General features: G+C 53.1%; 1 protein-coding gene across 1 annotated transcript in view; it reads left to right on the top strand.

The window, feature by feature from the left end:
* SZT2 (SZT2 subunit of KICSTOR complex) overlaps positions 1-21423 on the top strand; it is a 70605-nt gene that overhangs the window by 9609 nt on the left and 39573 nt on the right. Inside the window, exons 10-21 of the mRNA XM_074961936.1 lie at positions 1010-1241; positions 1944-2073; positions 2712-2854; positions 4394-4546; positions 5177-5291; positions 7551-7756; positions 8183-8407; positions 8870-8948; positions 9864-9961; positions 10324-10492; positions 14741-14855; positions 20576-20689. Of these exons, the coding sequence (XP_074818037.1) occupies positions 1010-1241; positions 1944-2073; positions 2712-2854; positions 4394-4546; positions 5177-5291; positions 7551-7756; positions 8183-8407; positions 8870-8948; positions 9864-9961; positions 10324-10492; positions 14741-14855; positions 20576-20689 (1779 nt within the window). The remainder of the gene's footprint in view (positions 1-1009; positions 1242-1943; positions 2074-2711; positions 2855-4393; positions 4547-5176; positions 5292-7550; positions 7757-8182; positions 8408-8869; positions 8949-9863; positions 9962-10323; positions 10493-14740; positions 14856-20575; positions 20690-21423) is intronic.

The following is a 21423-nucleotide window of genomic DNA, read 5'->3' as shown; positions in this document are numbered from 1 at the left end:
GGCAAGTGAGGGAATGGAGCGCTTGGAGCAGGCCCCAAAGAGCTGAAGGACTTTGGAGAACAGCCCATGGGGCAGGCTGGCTTGTTCACTTTGGGGCAGGCATGTCTGGGGAGAGATGGGACCAGAGTGACATGAAGGCTGTCAGCCCTCAGGGAACTCCAGCTGGTACCGAGTGCCGCAGCGTGTCTCCTCACCATGACGGGATACCGTGAGCAAACCACATCTGTCGTACACTCTGCATTGGCTGCCTATAGACTGCTGAGTTAGGGGCAGGGTCTTGGTCCTAGTGTGCATAGTGCTCCATGGCCTAGCCCAGCATGTCTGAGAGCCCAAAGCTCCAGGATGAAGCCTCTGGCTGACCACTCTGCTCCTCTGGCACCATGGAACTTCCTTCACAAGGGGAAAGCTCATTTGTGCAGGAGACAGAGCTCTGCTTGGCAGGTCTGAGCCTGCCCTAGGAACTGGCCTCTCATTACAAAGGCCAGGTGCATGTCTGTGACACGCACACAGCAGTGTGTGCCTTTCAAAACAGTTCCCCAGTTTGGGGGTAGGAAGACACGTGTACAGGGCAGAGTGGCCTCTGCCAGTTCAGAGTGGTATTTGAGTGGGCCTGGGCCCACTTGTGCTCCCGTGCTGTGGGGTCCAGAACAGGCCGTGGTGGCTGAAGGGAAAGGCCGGGGTAAGTAGGAGGGGGCTCATTTAGCTGGATGGCCCACCCAGCTGCCAGAACAAGTTGCTGGGGGGTGTTGTGGAGTCCCCATCACTGGGGAGTCAGAGCAGAGCCTGGGTGCATTGTGCTTAGGGCAGGTTGGGGGTGCTGAGTTCAGCCCTGACCCCATGGAGCAGAGGGACCATCCCACCCAAAGGATTCTGGGAATCATCGTACCTGTTCAGGGGCCCCATGTCAGGTGACGCTTGCGTCTGGGGGCAAGAGGTGATGCTGCTGGGTCATGGCGTGGGGGATGAGCTTGACCGCAGCCCCTCACTGCCCTGCTCTCCCCCCACGCAGGCGGCTCCCAGCTGGAGGTGAAGCTGGTCTTGCTGTGGAAACACAACATGCGGATAGAATACCTGGCTGTGGCGGGATGGCCCCTGGACCCCTCCAAGCGCAGTACCTGGGTGGAGGTGACAATGGAGGGCAGCTATGACATCCTGCATGATATCAGCTGCACCATGAGGAAGCCTATCACCAGCCTGTACCGCACTACAGTGATCCGTCGCTTCTGGAACACGCTGCAGAGGTGAGCCTGGCCATTCCCTGCCGCTCTCATAGTCTGACTCCAGTACCTGCTGGCTCCAGGATGCCTCTGCACCCCCTTTCCCTGCTCACCTGAGCCCCCCAGTGGGGGTGGCCTGAAGAGGAACACCAGTTGTGGTGACACGATTGGGAAGAGGGACTTGAACTGACTTTTGTGTCCTAGGCAGTAGGATTCCCAGGGCTGACAGTGCTGCGTTCCCCGGTCTGTTTGCTGTCTCTAACCAGACCCCAGGCATTGGGAGGAGCTGGGCAGTGAGCAGGGGATGTGTGCCCAGTGAGGTTGGCACCACCCTGCAATGCTGCCTTGCTCTGAAGGTCAGAGTTGTGGGTGATTCTCAGGTAGGTGGGGTGTGTGGCCGATCCCAGATGACTTGTGGGCATCTGCCCAGTGTTCCCGAGCTCTGCAGAGGCATCTACCCCTGTTCTGCGCAGTTGTTCCCTGCCTGCTGTACCTGTGAGGGAAGGACTTGGCCGAGCCCTTTCCTAACTTTCCTTGCTGTTGCTGAGCTCTCTCGCCTGGGGGGTGGGCTGCTGCTTTCGGGTTCCCTCTAGTGTGTCCTTTGCCGGGCATGGGGAAATCCTCCTTCCCCCAAGGACATGCCCCCAGCTGGCCTTACAGCACAGCTCTGAATGCTCGATTGGCTGGGAGCGCCCTGGAGAGTTAACAGTAGCTTTTGTCTTGCAGCATCAACCAGACCGATCAGATGCTAGTTCACCTGCAGTCTTTTGACACCGTTCCAGAGCACTTCACCATCCCTGAGAGCACTAAGAACGGAGTGCCACTTTTCTACATCCCACCAGGCTCCACCACCCCGGTATGCCACCTCCCCCTTTCCTGAGAGCCCTGGGAGCAGGTGCCCTTCTGTTCTGAATCCTGGTGTCAGATGGCTGATCCATGCGGGTGGCTGCTGTGGTAACTGTGCCTCACAGGGACGGCCCACAGGCTGTTCTCCTTGCTAACAGTTGCACGGCTCCACTTCCGCGTGATGCTGTGTGAACCGGCCCTTCCCTGATGTCCTTTCCCGAGCATTATGCACTCCAGGGTGCCAGCTTAGGGTGTCTGCTCCAGCAGCTGCTCCTGGAAAGTCCCTGGGGTGAATAGCAGGTTTCCCATTCTAGGCAATGTGCAGAGTGTTCTCCAGCAAGCATGCAGTGTGTGCGCCAGGTGCACTCCAACTAGAGAGGGCAGGAGTGTCGCAGGCTCAGCCTGCCGTGGTGCGTCTAGGGATACCTTCCCATCTGTGTGGAAGCCCATACTGGCTGTCAGGGGCTGCATCGCTCAGTTACGCTGCTCAAAGCATTATTTCTCCCCAGAGACAATGTAATGCTCTTCAGCCCGCCTGCCAGGTGCCTGCGTGGCTCAGACTCCAGGGAGGCTTGGACCTTCTCCTTGGGGAAACCAACAGCTTGCTGCTGACCTCTGTAACCCCCGCTCTTTCTCTCTGTTTCTCAGGTGCTGTCCCTGCAGCACAGTGGCTCTGACTGCAGCCATTCACAGTTTGCCTCCTACTGGAAGCCCATTCTCTCCATGGATGCTAATTTCTGGCAGCGGTGGCTGCACATGCATCGGATTGTCCTCATGCTGGAGCATGACACGTACGTCCATGGTGGGGCTAGGGCAGCCATGACCTGGGTGAGTCGCAGGGGGTAGGAAAGCAGCCCTAGGGACAGCGGGAGCCTGGCCTTGCAGCCAGAGTCTGCAGGAGCTGCCTCGCTGACGGAAGGGGGCTATGCAGGATTACTCAGTGCACAGCAGGGCCCTGGGAAGGTGGCTGCTTCTGCACAGCGCAGGTGGCAATAGGCTTGGCTCTCAGGTATGGGAAGGCCTATCAGCCGGAGGAGACCCTGCTGTTTGTGCATTAACCCTCTGCAGGCTGGGAAGGCATCCCGGCTGGAGCGGGAGGGGGGAAGAGAGGCAGCTCCTGGGAGTGTTGGGTGCCCTCGGGGTTTGTCTCTGCTGGAGAATCTGATTGCAGGGTCTCCTGTGGGCCTCCCAGTTGGAATTTCACCCTGTGGCTCAGTAGGCCTCCCTGCGGGCTGGGGAAGCTCTGGGTGTGTCTACACGACAAAATTAGGTCACCCTAAGTTATATGGATGTACAGCGCCGCAGGAATTGAATCACTTGTGCATGTCCACGCTACGCGCCGTGTGTCAGTGGTGCGTCTCCTGCCCAGGAGCACTTGCACCGATTGTACAGTCAGTGTGGGGCATCATGGGACGGCTTCTGAAAGGCGGCAATGGTTGATGTAAGCAAGGCAGTGTCTACGCTGACACTGGGTCGACCTAACTACGCTGACCTAAGCCTCTTGCGGAGGTGGAGTTAAGTCACGTAGTGGGCGAGTTACGTCAGCGGGAGCGACATTTTAGTGTAGATGCTTACATAGGGCAGCATAAGCTGCCTTACGTCAGCCTAACTCTGGTGTAGCCCAGGGCTCAGTATAGTGGGGCTGTGGCCTCTTCCAGGGGTATCAAAGGACAGGTACAGCCTGTTGTGCCCTGCTGAGAAAGGGGCTGCCAGTTCACAATGGCCCTCATTTCCGTAAAACACTGCAGGAGTCTGCTCTGATTCCCGCCTCAGGCAGAGCCCAGGGCCAGGAACCTCTGGAGAGCCGGAGCCTCCAGGAGCGGGGCCAGTTGGGAATCTCACTCCGGATGTCCTGACATTATGGCAGGCGACTGCGAAGCTCCATTGGCTCATATGGACACAGTGCAGTCAGCAGCTGGCTTGCTGCCCACCCTGACATCATCTGAAGCCAAGGAGCGGAGGGCGCCCTGTTAGGATCAGTGTGGCTAATCCCCAGCCCTGATCAAAGGCTTACCCCTTAGGTCCCTGGGAAGCAGGTAGGTAATGCTGTCTCTGTTGTACAGAAGGGGAGGTAGCAGATCAGCCTAGGGGGAGAGCAGGATTCCTGTGACAGTGGAACTCCCTGTAGAGGTGGCAGAGCCAGACAGCACAGCAGGAGAGGAGTTGGTGGCAGCCGTTTTGTGTGTGTGTGTATGGGGTGGGGGCAGGTTGATCCTGCCCAGGCTCGTGAGGGAGGGTGAGTGGGCCAGGGGCTCTGCAGGGGCCCTTCTTGGGCCATGCTGGGAGCAGACAGGAGGGCTGGGCTAGTGACTCGCTGGTGTGTTCCACAGACCCGTCCCAAAGCACCTGCACACACCAGGCAACAATGGCCGGTACAGCACCATCCAGTGCCGCATCTCCCACTCAGCGCTCACCTCCCTGCTGCGGGACTGGAGCAGCTTTGTGCTGGTGGAAGGCTACTCCTATGTCAAACTGATGCCCAGGTGAGAGGCTCCTTGTACTGCAGGGTGCTGCTTCCGCTGTGCTCCATAGAGAGCCTGGCAGGGGTGGGGAAGGAGTCAGGGTTCCTTTTGCACACTAACACCATGGCTGATGGGCTATTGGAACTGCCATTCAGGTGTGCCACATTCCCCCCCTTCTGTGCGCTGCCAGAGCCCTCTTCCCCTCTCTGCTCCTGGCCCCCTTTCTGCCCCATCTGCATAAGACAGCCCCTCCTCTTGCCAGGAAGCCTTTCAGCTGTAACCCCCACGGCAGTACTCTGTCCTCTCTTGTTGGGGGCCTGGAGTGCATCTGACTCAGCAGCTGTCTGCACTCCTCTTGTGCTGTGCAATGGAAATAGTCCAGGCTGATCCCTGCTAGCAGGGCCTGCTTGGCTCCTCCTGGCTGACCCCAGCGCTGGTTCTGTCTCTGCTGCCCATTTGCAGTGGAAATCACTGAATGACTCCAAACCCAGCTTGCAGCTCGCCCAAAGCAGGAAACTCTCTGACCTCGCAGCTGGGGAAGGAGCATCCACTCTGCATTGGGCTCCAGAGCAGCAAGAGCTCTGCCAAGGCCATGCTGCCTGGTTAGACCATTCTCCCTGCTGCCCAGTCAGTGACTAACTCCTCTTCCAGCTCTGAGGATCCAGCTCCTTCCTCATTCTATGTGGTGCGGATCATCTCCAAAGCTCCCTGCATGGTTCTCCGGCTAGGGTTCCCCATTGGGACGCCTGCCCAGGCCAGGAACCAGGTGAGTCTGAGGGAGAACGCTGTGGGGCAGTGGGAACAAAGTGAGCAGCCTGCGAGGCGTGTGGGGCAGGCATGGAGAAGAAGCAGGTGGACGTATTTACAGAGCTGACACCTTGACCAGGCAGCTTTTTGGGATTTGGGACAAATGAATTTAAAATGCAGCTGCTGTAGCAGAGATTTGGAAGGTGGCAAGATATTGCATCTGTATTTTAAAGAGGCTCCAAGGGTGATCCAGGGAATTGCAGACCAGTAAGCCTCACATCTGTGCCTGCTAAACAAGTCAAAATGATGATTAAAAATAGTATAATAAAACACCTGAAGATTATATGATTTGCTCTAACTAGCTTGATTTGTGCAGAGGAAAACCATGACTCACTGCGCTATTAGAATTCGAGTGTTAATAAAGTAGTGGATAGAAGAGCAAACTAGTTAACATAATTTAGATTTTGACAAAGTCCCTGGCAAGAGGCTACTAAGAAGCTAAGATGTCATGGGCTGAGAGGCAAAGTGGGGGATCAGGATCTGTGAAGGAGACAGGAAACAGTGGGATGATATGTTCAGTTTTCATCGTGGCACCCCAGGATCTGTAATAGGTCCTGTGTCCTTTAGTGGTCTGGAAAGGAAAGGAGGCAGAGAGAAGTGAAACTCCCTGCAGATGTGGCAGACCAGACAGCGCAGCAGGTGACTTAATAAAAGTCTCTGAAAGGAGTGGACTAGAGAAGAGCAGTTGGGAGTGCTGTTTAGTCTGCTAACACCAGGATAAGGCACATTCAATGAGGATGAAAAGTGGCAAATTGAAAACATAAAAGGAAATTTGACTGTGGAAGTCACAGCAAGTTTCTGAGGTGAGAACTTAACAAGATTCAAAGTGGGGTAGGGCCTTTACATGGGTACAGAATACCCTAAAAAAGAATATCGGAAGGGATGAAAACCTTGCTCTTTGGGGCTTAACCCAACCTGTAACTATTAGAAATCAGGAGGAGACTAGTATGGGGGCAGACTATCCACATGCTGCAGCGGGGTTTTTGTACCTTGTCTGCAGCTGTTGGAGCCAGGACACTGAGCTAGGCAGATCTTTGGTCTGGACCCATCTGGCAGTGCCTGTGTAATGAGGTTCCTGCAGATCCAGAATGGGGCAAGAGTAGGGAGTAGTTCCCCTGCTGCCTCTCTCCACAGAGCAGAGCTGTTTGTTGATCAGGAGTGGGGAAGGGGCGGTTGATTCATAGAGTTTAAGGCCAGAAAGGACCATTGTGCTCATCTTGTGTGACACAGACCATTACACTTCATCCAGCCACCCCTGTGCTGAGCCCAGTAACTTGTTTGGCTAAAGCATCTCTTGCAGAAAGGCCTCCAGCTGGAGAGTCCATCTCCTCCCTCAGCAGACTGTTCCAGGGGTTAGTCACCCTCATGGATCGAAAAACAATTCTGCCTTATTTGTCTGGCTTCAGCCACCAGCCATTGGTGGTTCCTGTCCCAAGTTAAAGAGCCGTTTGGTACTGGGTGTTTTCTCTCCTGGGAAGTACTTGTCACTGCAATCCAGTCACCTTGCAGTCTCCTCTTTGATAGTTGAACAGCTTGAGCTCTTTAAGCCTGTCACTATAAAGCATTTCTCCAGCCCTAAGAGCAATTTGTGGCTCTTTTCTGCCCCCTCTCCAATCTTCAATGTCCATTTTAAAATGTGGACCCAGAACAGGATTCTGTATTCCAGTATAAGCCCCACCAATTTCACATGCAGAAGTAATGTCACCTCCCTGTTCGCTGCTCCTGTCTGTGCATCCCAGGGTCACGTTCGCCCTCTGGCAAGGCCCTGCACTAGCTGCTCACCTCGGGTTGCTTGTCTCTGCAACAGGCAGCAAGGACGTAGCTAAGCCCAAGCCCTGGGTTTCCAAGCCCTGCTTGAGCGTCCATGCTTCATTGTACCTCTGGGTTTGCCCTGGCTGGGCCTGGCTCCCTCAGGTGGGCGAACACATCCACACCGTGCTGCGCAGCCCTTCTGATTGTGGCTTGACTTGCAGCCGTGCTGCAGAACACGTGGGCTTCAGCCCGCGCTGTGGCTGACTCCAGGTCTGACTCTCTCCCCTCGCAGGTCCTAGGCCCCAGGCTCCGAGTGCCTGCCAACCTGGGTCCGCCTGATCTGTTCGTGGATGGAAAGGGGGCTTGGGCTCGAATGGCAGTCGGAACCTGGGTGTAGTCTGCACTGTAGACCCCCTGTGATCCCTAAATAGAGCTGCTCAGGGTTCCTTTTGCCTCTGTCCTGCAGATAGTGGAGGAGTTACAGGATCGGATCCTGCAGCTGCGCTTCCCCCACAGGGTCCAGAGCAAAGAGGCGACTCCCAAAGTGAAGAGGAAAACTTTTGGCAGCAGCTCTCCCTCGAAGTCCCCACCCGTGGCTGGGGCCCCACCAGCCCTCTCGGACAGGCCCTGCCTTGTCGTGCTGCACAAGCCGCTGGAGAAGCTCCTGATCAGGTAGTGGTGGTGGGCTGGTGGGGCAGAGGGGCAACAGGCTTCCAGGGCTCCTCTCGCTTAGTAGTCGAGCGGGAGGGGAAGCGCTGAGGATTAGCCCTGCACCCGAGGAGGGGCCCGTGGAAGGCTGGTGCGGCTGGAGAGCCTGTGCCGTTGGGGTAGGTTCAGCGGGCATGTTCCCTGACAGAGCTGTGGCCATGGCCTAGGAGTGGCTGCGAGTCGCAGGGCTCGGAATCAGTGCTGCGCTGGAGAATTCGAACCTGGCCAGAGCACAGGGGAAGAGAGGATCACCGAAGTGGAGCAGGTCCTAGCCTTCCTGCTGTTGCCCCTGGGGAGTTAGATCCAGGATCAGGCCAGTCAGCCAGAAGTGCAGGCCTTGTCTGGGGACCCTTCCCTCTTGGCTGGTCGTTCTCCCTTCCACCCTTCTAGGTATGAGAAGCTGCCTTCCGACTACCGGGCTCCCTTCATCCTCACCCTGGAGCACCCCCCTGTGTCTGGCCCCCTCACCATGGTGGCCAACCGTACTGCCTCCTCCACTCTGGCTTCGCTCTCCCGCTACTTCTACCACCAGCGCTGGATCTGGTGCATCCAGTCGGGGCTCGTCCCAGCCGTGCCCATCACAGCTGTAGCCCAGCTCCTGTCCACGCTCACCGAGTAAGTGTCATGACTGAGCGGGGCAGGGAGCTGGCTGGTGGGGAGCTGCCCTTTCCGAAGGTGCAGACCCCAGGGCAGGGCCGGATGGTCTGAGGCTGGTCTGGGCTCCCATAACCCATCTCAGCACGGCTCTGATTCTGTGAGCAGCTGCCAGAACCACTGGGCCTGGAGGGTTCACCGAGTCCTGCTGCCACCAGCTAAGGGAGAGTGAGTTCCCTGGCGTGAGGGCGCAGGAGGCGTCTCCTGGAGCATGGCACCATGGCCTGGCCTCTGCTTCTGTCTGGGCCGTGTCTGTGTAACATGCCAAGCTACTCCCGGTGTGTCGGGACTGGCTCAGACCCAGTCCCTGTGGGGGTGCCCTGGGGAGTTCCTGTGGCTGAGGGGCTCCTGTGGTGGTGGTCGGGGGGAGAGCGGAGTGGAGGAGTTGCTCATCTCCCAGGGCTTTTCTCTGGTGCTGCCCAGGATCCGTTTGTCAGAGGGCTTCCATTTTGCATCCAGTGGAGACGGAATTATCAATATGGTGCTGGAGCTGCCCATACGGGTGAGTCCTGTCCCTGCCCCACCCAGCCCCTCCAAGGGGGGGACACTCTCTGAGACACCATGGGAACGAGTGTGGGGAGACCCATTCACTTCTCTGGGGCTCAGCGGCTTCTGTCATATCCCCAGCCCTGGGGCTGAAAGGTCCCATGGAGCCCTGGGGGGCTCTCTGCTGTAAAGGTGCAGGCTCCCTCTCCACTTCCCTGCCATGGGAGGGTGAGGTGTGTTGGGGGAGGTGGGGGAATTTGGGGGTGTGCTGTGTTGGGGGAAGTGTGGGGATGGGGGCATAGGGGTGTGGTAGGCTGTGTCGCAGGGGATTTGGGGGTATGGGGTTGGGAGCAGAGGGACTTGTGGGTGAGCTGTTGCAGGGGGCATGAGGAAGTGGGTCAGAAGGATTTGGGGAGTGGTGACAGGAGACTGATATGGCAGTGGGCTGTGTTTTGGGGGCACAGTGACGGGGCAGAGGGATTTAGTGGAGGCAGGGGGTAGGCACGCGTTGGTGCTGTTGGTGCCGGTCCAGCAGTGGGCTGTGTTTTGGGGGCACGGTGATGGGGCAGAAGGGTTTGGTGGAGGCAGGCGGTAGGCACGCATTGGTGCTGTTGGTGCCGGTCCAGCAGTGGGCTGTGTTTTGGGGGCACAGTGACGGGGCAGAGGGATTTAGTGGAGGCAGGGGGTAGGCACGCATTGGTGCTGTTGGTGCTGGTCCAGCAGTGGGCTGTGTTTTGGGAGCACAGTGACGGGGCAGAGGGATTTAGTGGAGGAGGGGGTAGGCACGCATTGGTGCTGTTGGTGCTGGTCCAGCAGTGGGCTGTGTTTTGGGGGGCACGGTGACGGGGCAGAAGGGTTTGGTGGAGGCAGGGGGTAGGCACGCATTGGTGCTGTTGGTGCCAGTCAGGCTCATGCAGCATCTTGGCCACAGAGTGACTCCTCCAGTGGTGACAGCATCAGCAGAGAGAAGCACACTTGCATCGTCCAGTATGTCCTCTTCCCGCCGCACTCCACCTCCACCAAGGACAGGTGAGGTCGGGGGTCAGCCTCCCAGGTAGCACTGAGAGCCAGCCCTCTGGCTCCTGGCCTCGGGCCTGTCCAGCAGCGTGTGGGTATGGGGAGGGCCATACCTAGCGCACCCTTGGCAGCTGTTGGGCTCTGACTGCTTGGAGCTGCAGTGCCCTTGTGCCTCGCTGGGCATGGCCTGCTGCGGGGGTGGGCTAGCCATTGATGCCCACTCTCTGGAGGCGGGAGGTGCTGCAGGGGTAGGCGAGTGGTGCTGCCCGGGGGGGGTGTCTGGAGCCCAGGCAGCCCTTGGTGCAGTACGGTGGAGAGGCCTGAGCAAACACCTGGTTGTGCAGGACGCTCACCCCACGTACGCTGTTCTCCAGCTTCTCTACAGATGACGACAATGACACAGAGGTGGAGGCCATTGAAGTGGATACCGAGCTGAACCTGGTCACTGAGTGCTGGGTGGAACCACAGAGTGGCCACATCTGCAGCACTGCTGAGAACTGGAGGTATCTCCAAGGGCTGCCCTACCAGAAGATCCCCAAAGCCGTGAGTCTCCAAGGGCGGGTGGGGATGGTGAGCCCAGTCACGTGCCAGGCCCCCATTGGGCCAGGCCCCATGCAAATACAGACCAAAATCTTCTAAGTGTGGGACCTTAGATGAGTCAGACTGACAGCGAAGTGCAGGGAAACAATGGGACAGTATTGCTCAGCAGGATGGGCTCCGGTCTCAGCACACCCGCGGCCTTGCTGTTGTCAGGTCTTTTCTGGGCATCATGGCCAAGGAGACCTGGGGAGGTCAAAGCTACCTGGTGGTCCTTTTCAAAACTCTCCTTTGCTGGGATACCCACAGAACTATGACAACTGACTGCTGGTGTGCTGAACTCACTGCCCATCATGGTGACCAATAGGGTTTCACTTTCTCTGTGTGCTCCCCAGTCTGCCTGTACCCATCTCTCTCATGCTCCGACTAAAAGCTTTCTGGCACAGGGGCTGTCTTTGTTCTGCCTGTGCACTGCTTAGCACAGCCCATAACTAGGGCTCCTAGGCGTGAGGATAAATCATCAAGGGAGATTTGAAGGAGGGTAGTGAGGCAGCTTTGCAGATGTTTATGGGATGCTCCTCCCAAGTGTGAGGGGCAGCATGGGAGAAAGGCACAAAGGTGTTTGTTTGAACATGTGCCAAGTGGGTGAGGGAGGCTGGCCTCACGGGATGGTGAGAGGCAGGAGTGGACACCATAATCATGAACGAGAGAGAGAAAGTGAAAGCAAGTAGCTTACATTTGATGCAGTAGAGCAAGGGCAGCTGGTGAAGGGTTGCAAAGAAAGAAGTTTGGTCAAAACAGGGTAAGAAAATGATCTCTATGGCAGCACTCTGAATGGGTACGAGCGGGGAAGGCTGCATTGGTTATGGCCAGGAGGAGAATGTTGCCGTGATTAAGATGTGAAGTGAGTAGCACCTGGATGAGTGTTTTAGCTGCATGAGTGTCTAGGAAAGGCCCTATTTTACAGATGCTGTGGAGAAAGAATTGGAGAGACAGATAGCCGGATGTGAGGACCTAAAGAGAGTCTTAGTCAAAGGTGACGACGCCCGAGTGACGGGCAGGATGGTGGTGGTGTACGCAGTGACTGAGAAAGGAGATGCAGGAGGGCGATTAAGAGCTCTGCTTTTTAGACAGGTTGAGCTGAAGCTGATGGCTAGTCATCCATGAGATGTCAGAGAGGCAGGCCAAGATTTTAGTTTGGACGTGTTGATAAATTGTATGGACAATTGCTTGACCACACTTTGGTTCACTATGAAAGATACTCAGAGACCAAATAGCCAATGTCATTCAGGTTTATTGCTATGAGTAAGGCTTAGTCACGGAGGTCATGGAATCTGTGACTTCCAAAGACCTCTGTGGCATCAGCCAGCGCTGGCTGGCAGGGGGGACCCCAGAGCTCTGGGCAACCGCAACTTGGAGCTGTCACCAGAGGGGGACCCTGGAGATCCCAGCCCTCCTCCTCCCCCTCCGCCCACCTCCCCCCGAGCTGCTCAGGCTACCCATTTTATCATGGGTCGTTTTACTAAAGGTCAGGGACAGGTCACGGGGTTCCGTAAATTTTTCATTATTGCCCATGACCTGTCCGTGACTTGTACTAAAAATATCCGTGACAAAAACTTAGCCTTAGCTATGAGCCAGTAATAATATACAAGGGGAAAGGTTCTATGCAATACCAGTCTTCAGGAGCCATTTACGTTCACTTTATGCAGAAGGTGTGCTCCCAAAACTGCACTTCAGCTGGTAGTGTTCATAGGGTGACTTTCCAAGTTACTCGTTTGCTTATGTCACTGTAATGCACCCATCAGTTTGTCCCTGTTTGTAAGTCCTTTCCTTATCGTTATTCTGGAACCTAGCAATCCAGGTCCTGGTCCTGAAGGTACCTTCCTAGGCTTGTACCACGGAAGAACAATCCGATATTTGGTCCTCTTCCTTTGGGACATTCCAGTACTAGCCTGTGAGAGTAACTCCCTATCTGTTGCTGTGGTAAAACACCCCTATGTCTTGATCCTGACAGTCTTCCTATCTACTTCAGCTAATGCAAGGTGTCATGGGATCCTTAATAAGAAAAGGAATACTTGTGGCACCTTAGAGACTAACAAATTTTTTTGAGCATAAACTTTTGTGAGCTACAGCTCACTGCATCGGATGCATGCAGTGGAAAATACAGTGGGGAGATTTTATATACACAGAGAGCATGAAACAGTGGGTGTTACCATACACGCTGTAACGAGAGTGATCAGGTGAGGTGAGGGAAAAAATTACCAGCAGGAGAGGGAAAAAAAAACCTTCTGTCGTGATGATCAAGGTGGGCCATTTCCAGCAGTTGACAAGAACGTCTGAGGAACAGTGGGGGAAACATGGGGAAATAGTTTTACTTTGTGTAATGACCCATCCACTCCCAGTCTTTATTCAAGCCTAATATAATGGTGTCCAGTTTGCAAATTAATTCCAATTCAGCATTCTCTCATTGGAGTCTGTTTTTGAAGTTTTGTTGTTGAAGAATTGCCGCTTTTAGGTCTGTAATCGAGTGACCAGAGAGATTGAAGTGTTCTCCGACTGGTTTTTGAATGTTATAATTCTTGACATCTGATTTGTGTCCATTTATTCTTTTACATAGAGACTGTCCAGTTTGGCCAATGTACATGGCAGAGGGGCATTGCTGGCACATGATGGCATATATCACATTGGTAGATGAGCAGGTGAACGAGCCTCTGATAGTGTGGCTGATGTGATTAGGCCCTATGATGGTGTCCCCTGAATAGATATGTGGACAGAGTTGGCAATGGGCTTTGTTGCAAGGATAGGTTCCTGGGTTAGTGTTTTTGTTGTGTGGTTGCTATTGAGTATTTGCTTCAGGTTGGGGGGCTGTCTGTAGGCAAGGACTGGCCAGTCTCCCAAGATTTGTGAGAGTGATGGGTCGTCCTTCAGGATAGGTTGTAGATCCTTGATGATGCGTTGGAGAGGTTTTAGTTGGGGGCTGAAGGTGACGGCTAGTGGCGTTCTGTTATTTTCTTTGTTGGGCCTATCCTGTAGTAGGTGACTTCTGGCTCTGTCAATCTGTTTCTTTGCTTCAGCAGGTGGGTATTGTAGTTGTAAGAATGCTTGATAGAGATCTTGTAGGTGTTTGCCTCTGTCTGAGGGGTTGGAGCAAATGCGGTTGTATCGTAGAGCTTGGTTGTAGACAATGGATCGTGTGGTGTGGTCTGGATGAAAGCTGGAGGCAAGTAGGTAAGTATAGCGGTCAGTAGGTTTCCGGTATAGGGTGATGGTTATGTGACCATTGCTTATTAGCACTGTAGTGTCCAGGAAGTGGATCTCTTGTGTGGACTGGTCCAGGCTGAGGTTGATTGTGGGGTGGAAATTGTTGAAATCACGGTTGAATTCTTAATGTAAGTGAACAGGATTCTAGTTAAGATTAGGCCAATTTACGCTATGCAATTGCTATAATATTTGTGTTTAATGGATACTAATATATATATGGTGTGGATAATACCTAGTAATAATATGAGATAGGGGTGTGTGTATATGCTAGCCAGCACATACTGGTCAACAGAGAAGGAGACCGGTCTGGAGCAGAAATAGATCTGAGAGTCATCAGCATAGAGATGGCTGTTGAATTTGTGTAGGTGGATGAAATTACCCAGAGATAAGGTGTCGAGGGCGAAGAGAAGGGGACCAAGGACAGAGCCCTGTGGACACCCCCCCGTACCGCCCCCCCCCGGAAGGTGCAGGACTCGTAAGGACATGCTGATGGTGAGATTAGAGAGTTAGGAGAGGTCACTGAAGCCAAGGGAGGCCAACGGTTCAAGAGGAGCGTGGCTGATAGGTCAAGGAGGGTGAGGACGGAGCACTCGTTCTAAGCTTTGGTTAGGGAGAGGTCACGGAGTCTTCATCAAAAGCGGTTTCCTGGAGTGCAAAGGGCAGAAGCTGTACTGGAGGGTCTAGGGTGGAATTGGAGGAGAGGAACTCAGTCAGCGATTTATAGATAGTGCCTTCAGCGATGGAAGGAAGATGGGGTAATAGTTGGAGTGGCAAGTGGAGTCAAAGGTGGACTTCCAAGATGAGAGAGACTAAAACATGACAGTATTGTAAGTGAAAGAGCCAGAGGGGAGAGAGAGGTTAAGGAGGGGATGAGAGTGGATACAAGGGAGATCAGGAGGGTTGGGGTGAAGTCTCCTGTCTTCAGACTTCCTCTGCTCTGGGTCATCTTCCGCTTGAGGCTTGTTCGAGACTGAGCCTGTGTCCCTGTTGCAGCTGTACCCCAGGGATCTGGCCTGCGTTAGCACCATGCTAACTTTCGAGTACATCAGCCAGCTATGCCAGAACAAGGAGTGGGTGTCCCTGGCTTTGGACACCAAGGCTGCTGAAGGTGAGTCAAGAATCTATTTCTGCTCTGGCGTGATGGACAGAACCGGGGCAGAGCCTACTGCCAGCAAGACGAAGTTCTCAGCAGCTCGTTCTGGAGCTCTGACAGCTCGCTCTTACTGTCTGACAGCCTCCTGCGCTGCTCCCACAGGTCACCCAGCCTGTGGCTCAGCTGGCGAAGAGGCGGGCTGGGCTTATGAAATCCTGAGGTCTTGGGGAGGGGGAAGAAATCTTTTTCTCTGGCTTGCGGAGCAGTTCTGGGTGGGGAAGAGCTGCTGTCTGTCTCCATTACCTTTTCCTTGACTGGGCATCATGGGTGTCTCAACTTCTTTGCAAAGAGAATCCCTCTTAGGAGCAGGTGCTCAGCTTCTGTGGTCCTGAGGGTGGGCTGAACACCTAGATGGACAGCTGAATGTAGGAAGGGTTACAGACCAAACCATGGGGAGCTCCCTTGATGCTCCAGGAGGTCTGCTCTCAGGACCCTTCTGAACCTCTTTGAGCACTAAATCCCTTAGCTAGAGATTGCAGCTACCTGTCTGCGAGTCATGTTCCCTTGGCACCTCCTGATCTGGTGCACTAGCAGCCCAGGAACCTTGACTCATTTAACCTGGGTGACCATCCCTCCGGAAGCAAAAGGGAGTAGAGGTGGTCTTGGAGGGCAGCACAGCAAGGGGACGCATTCCGTTTGTGCAGTTTCATGTTGGCACTGCAGCTAGCGATGGTCCACCAGTGGCTGGGGGGTGGTAAGGGAACTAGAACAGTCCTGGAGGCTCTCTGTCAGCAAGGTTCCCACAGCCAGCTCTCCTTTGTACAGCAGAGGGCCAGGCTTTCAGGCAAGCTCAGTTCCAGCATCTCCACTGTTCTGAAGCAAGCCTGTGGGAGCTCAGCTGTTCTGAAAGCCCTGCCCACTCTGGAGCCACTGGCTCTGTGTTGTGTGGCAAGGTAAGCCTGGCACCATTGGGCAGCGGGATCTACCCACCAGTCAGTGAAGGTGGGAATGAGAGCTGGGGAAGCCCCGTTCAGGCCCCTCTCCCCCACAAGGCTGGGCCAGGGGTTCCTCTTGTACTGGGTGCCCATGAATGCAGCCCCTACTTCCCTGTAGGATGGATTCACAGCTTAATGTGGTCCCTGCCCGGTTAAGATTTCCTGGTATTCAGCCTATTCTGTCCTGTCCCTCCAGGTTATACTCTTCCTAACTAAACAGCTCTTCTTCTCCAGCTTAATTCAGTCCTGAGTCCCAGCTCGCTTTTTGCCACCTTTGGCTCGCTCCCGAAGAGTGGTGGCAGCAGAAGGGTTTCCCCCTCTCAACGCAGCGATGCTCGGGCTGTGGTGCTCGAGCCACAAGTGCGCTTTAATGTGTCTACTCTTCGCAACACATGATATTAGAACATGTGTGATTGGTTAATAAATAAATCAAGCTGCTTTTCCTATGTTATTAACCAATTGTAATTGGTAAAATAACATACTAGGTCAGTCACTTTGCTGTGAGAATAATATCATCATCATCATCACTCCCATAACTGCATTGGTCGTTGGGGCACCATCACTGATGAGCAATCAACCAATTGTCTCCATCCCTGACGATCGTGTGTCAGCGCTTGAGTCTCTGCGAAGTCCCTTCCTGTCCACTCTCTTATGTTGTCAATCCATCTCTTCTTCTCGCTACCTCTTCTTCTCTTCCCCGTACCGTCCCTTGGAGGATGATCTTGGATAGGCCAGATGATCTTGTTACATGGCCGTACCACTTCAGCTTGCGCTTCTTCACAGTCGTCAGGAGGTCTTCATATGACACAACGCATTGGGTGATGATGTTGCGGACCTCTTCATTAGTGATGTGGTCGAAGTAGGAGATGCTTGGGATTTTACGGAAGTATCTCATCTCTACTACCTGTATTTTCCGTTCAAGTTCTGCTGGAAGGATCCATGTCTTGCACGCATAGAAAAATGGAGATGACCAATGCGTGCAGCAGTTTGTTTGGATTCCAGGGAGATGTTTTTATTCCTCCAAATTGGCTTTAGCTTTGCCACTGTTGCTGCTGTTTGCGCAGTTCTTGCCCCAATTTCTGCCTTGGATCCTTCATCAGTGGTGATTGCCCCCAAATACTTGAACGGTTTCACTGTCTCCAGCTCTTGTCCACAGACAGTGATACGTGAGCTGATCCCGTCATGTTTATTTGTCATCGGCTTGGTTTTCTCTGCACTGATTTCCCTGCCATATTTTGTGGAGGCTTTCATCCAAATGTTTCACAAAGTTGGCAAGTTCATCTTCGCTGCCTACCAGGCCATCAATGTCATCAGCGAACCGAAGATTTGAGGTTGTTCGCCCCCCAATGCTGACTCTGCGTGTATGATCTTCTAGGGCATCAATCATCATGTGCTCCAAGTAGATGTTGAACATTGTGGGCGAAAGAAGGCAGCCTTGCCGGACTCCAGCAGTGGTGCGAAACCACTCTCCTATTGTGCCATTGACGAGAACTGCACTGTTGGCCTCGACATACAGTTGTTTAATGGTAAGAATAAGCTTATGACCAACTTCTTCATGGTTGCCCAGAGAGCTTCGTGCCATACTCTGTCAAATGCCTTCTTGAAGTCAACAAAGACGTGGCAGATGTCCTGCTGGTGTTGTAAGAGCTTCTCACATAGAACAAGAGGGTTGAAAATCTGTTCTGTGGTACTTCTTCCAGCACAAAAGCCAGCCTGTTCTTCAGCGATGATATTCTCTGCTTGCGGCTTCAATCTGTTCAATATGACTTTCAACATCACTTTGTTAGGATGGCTAATTAAGCTTATGGTCCAGTAATTTTAACACAATTGCAGGTTGCCTTTTTTTGGCAGAGTGGTGATTAGTGACTGTGTCCACATGGAGGGCCACTCACCAGTCTGCCAGATCTTGTTGCAGATCTTGGTGAGTACATCTATTGCTATTTCTCCTCCGAATTTCATCAGTTCAGCTGGGATGTTGTCAATACCTGTAGCCTTTCTGTTCTTGAGTGATTTCGCAGCTGTCTCCACTTCTTCATGTAGTATTGGAAAGTCATCCTCCTCTGTTGAATCTGGGCTGTCTAAGACACTAGGATCTTCATTTGTCTGGTGGTTCTGAAAGGCTCGTTTGCTATTTTTATTATTGATACACTCTTCAATTTTAGGGCATTGTTTTTCAATCCATATCTCCTTGGCCACCTTCATTCCTTTCTTGATCTTTCTGCCAATTGCTTTGTATTTATCAGCTCCTTCAGTGCTGTTCTTGTCTCTCAAGTTCTCTTCTGATGTCACACATTTGTAGTATTTCATTTGTGACCCGTGGTTTTGTCGTCTTACGATGTTTCCCAAGGATGTCCATTGCTGCCTCATTCATTACAGCATTGAAATGGTTGGTCGTTGTTTCTACGTCATCCTCTACAGCAAGCAGTGGGACAAATTTTCCGCCGATTATTGCTTGGAATGACTCTGCAGTGTTTCGGTCTCTGAGTCATTCTAAGTCAAACTTAGTTCTGGATCTGCTTTTACAGATCCAGACTAACACGGCTACCCGTTTGATACTTGACACCATGCAAGGCACTGCATTTAGCCATGTGGAGTGGAACTCCAATACGTCTGTTAGTCTATAAGGTGCCACAGCACACTCTGCCGCTTTTAGTTCTGGTGAACTTTGGCCCGACAATTTTCCTTAGCCACAGCCAAAAATTTAGCATCACAAGGTTATGATTGCTTCCAATATCAGCACCAGGAAAGCTCCTTGTTTTAGCTCTGTTAATCCCAGAACGAAATCAGTTTTGAACCATGATGTAGTTGATCTGGCTGTGATGTAGACCATTAGGTGCATGCCACATTGATCGTTTGGATGCTTTATGTGCTCCTAATGTGTTTGCAAGAACCAGATTGTTATAGCTGGCAAACTCCAAAAGTCTTAATCCTCTCTCATTGGTTACTGCATTACAGAAAGGGCCACAATAATCTCGCCAATCTGCCTGTGTGTCAGTACCCACGTTAGCATTCCAATCTCCGTGTACAATCAGGATATCTTTCTTGTGTACCTTATCGATGATGTCTTGGAGCTGATTGAAGATTTTTACAATTTGCTCATCATCATAGTCTGTTGTAGGGCCGTAGACTTGTACCATTGTGATATTAAGATGGATGGAAATAAACCTGCTGGACATTGGGCAGCATTCTTGATATCTTTATGCACAGGAAATCCTACGCTGTTGACATGTTTGTCCTCTCCACTATAATAGAGTACATGGCCTTCTTCCGTTAGTGCCTCTCCAAAGTTCTTCCATCTGACCTCAGATTCCTAGGAGGTGCCAGGTGTATTGTTCCATTTCGTACGTGAGTTCTTTAAACCTCCCTATTTGTTTCAATGTCGTTACACTCCATGTGGCTGTGGTGGTGATATCTCTTCCATGGATCCTCTTTGTTGGGATTACACCAGTAGTATACTTGTCGCATCTGCCCTGGTGGGAGACGGATGGCGTGGTCATTATTAAGACGGGCTGCGATCAATCTGGTATGGACATGGTTGACTTGCTCATCATACGATGTGTCTTGGGCAAATTTCTAACCTGGCGGAGCCCATCCCTCTCAGGCAGCCCCCTTTTAGTCCCCTCTTACGCCATGCAGGAGGAACACGGGGACAGAATAGGCCCACGACGCACAAGGAGGAGAATATATACAAAATGTAAAGTATTTCCCAGTCATACTGTTTAAATATGACACTACAGCACTATAGTAAATGAAACAATGACTTCACATGGCTGTGGCTCTTTTGGGTAATGCTGGCTGCTACTTTGGCTCCTGAGTTGCTGAGGTCTGAGCATCGCTGCTCGACAGGGTCTCACTGATTTTCTTTCAAGAGATAATTGAAAAAGTGCGTCATGCTGTCCCCTTCCTCTGTAACAACTTTCCTTCCTCCAGGCCACAGCAGACAAGAAACATCTGCATTTCTCTCTCCCTAACCTCGCTGCCTGCTGCTCATCCCGCCTCCTGATCTCTCCATCCCCTCTTATCCCCACCCCGTGCATTGTCTCCCTCAGTGCAGAAAAGCCAGCTCCCACCTCCATTTGGCCCTAGGTGCCACCCTCCAGCTCTTTTGTGGTTTGTCCCCTGCTGCCCCTCACGCTTGGGTGGAGATCCCTGTAAACGGTCCCTAAAGGAACCATTAGCCTCCTGCAAAATCTGCTCTGCTCTGCCGTCTACAGCCAATTGTGTGATGAGACCGCTGCCCGTCTTGCTGACCAATGCCATGTCTCTGTGGCCATCTCTTGCCCTTAGATCGGCAGCTCTGTGGGAAAGGGGCTGTCTCTTTGTTGTGGGTTTGTCCAATGCCTAGTGTCCTACTCAATGACTAGCACTCCTAGATGCTACGATAATAGAAATAATTAATAATAAATCCTGTGTGATTCCTCCCCCTCCTTGGCTTTAGGTGCCACTACACAGTGAGCCACAAAAAGAAAAGGAGTACTTGTGGCACCTTAGAGACTAAAGCTCATGCTCAAATAAATTGGTTAGTCTCTAAGGTGCCACAAGTCCTCCTTGTCTTTTTGCGAATACAGACTAACACGGCTGCTACTCTGAAAAGTGAGCCACAAAGGCGCCTTCAGTGTTGTGTGCATGTCTCCCAGCTTGTGCTGCTTCCAGCCACCTGATGCTGTTGTAGCTCCTGTGCCCCTCCCCTGCTCAGATGGGCAGGGAGCAAGTGCCTCATCTCCCTTGTTCTCCTTGCAGGCCCTGACATGGGGGCTGGCTCCCATGTGCATGAGATCCCATTCCAGTTCAGCCTCCTGAAGCTGCTACCCAAATGCCAGCAGATCGAAATGTTCTTCCTCATGCTGACGGGAGGTGAGCACTGACGTTTGTTGGAGACAGGGAGAAGAGTGAAAGCCTAGGGAATGTGACTGCTGCGTCAGTCATTCATTGTAACGACACTCCTTTTGCTGCAGAGTTGTTAGCAGGGAAGCCTTCCTTGTTTGACACTCCTTTCCACAGTATTGACTGTGGTAACCCTGCTTTTGGGGAAGAGAGGAGGGCTGGATTTGCTGCTGCTTAGTTAGTTTGCTTCCTTGAAAACGAAGCCAGACGTGCACCTACAAAGGGGAGAGAAAGGAAGAGCAAAGCTGCTGTCTCTCATGTTGGCTCGCTTGCAGTCTCACTGCTGGAGCAACACAAGCACAGCACAGAGACTAATCAGCACCCCAAGCACTGGCAAACTGGTGCCACCCTCAGGCCGTTCAGGGAATTGCTTTTTCTTGTCTTTCAGGCTCCCACAGTGTTGCAAAACGTTCAGTCTTGGCCGGCTAAGCCGGACTCTCTTTAGACGAAGGGCAAAGGGCCAAGGGCCAGGCACAGGAAAGAGGAAATAAGGTGGGGGATGAAAAGGAGGGAGAAGGGGCAACAGCAGAAACTAATGCCTCATGTCCCAGGTGGTGGTTGGGATCTAGCTGGAGCCAGGGAGATGTGAGGTGATCTGGGTCCCCCTCTCTGGCCCAGTCTGGCCAGGGCAGCTCTTGGAATCAGGCCGGTGAAGGCCCATCAGTATCGCAGTGGCTCCTGGCATCCCAGAGTGGGATGGGGGG

This window comes from Natator depressus, chromosome 8 (assembly GCF_965152275.1).
Source record: "Natator depressus isolate rNatDep1 chromosome 8, rNatDep2.hap1, whole genome shotgun sequence".
In the NCBI taxonomy this organism is placed as follows: Eukaryota; Metazoa; Chordata; order Testudines; family Cheloniidae; genus Natator; species Natator depressus.
This window is presented reverse-complemented; position numbering and strand designations above follow the sequence as displayed.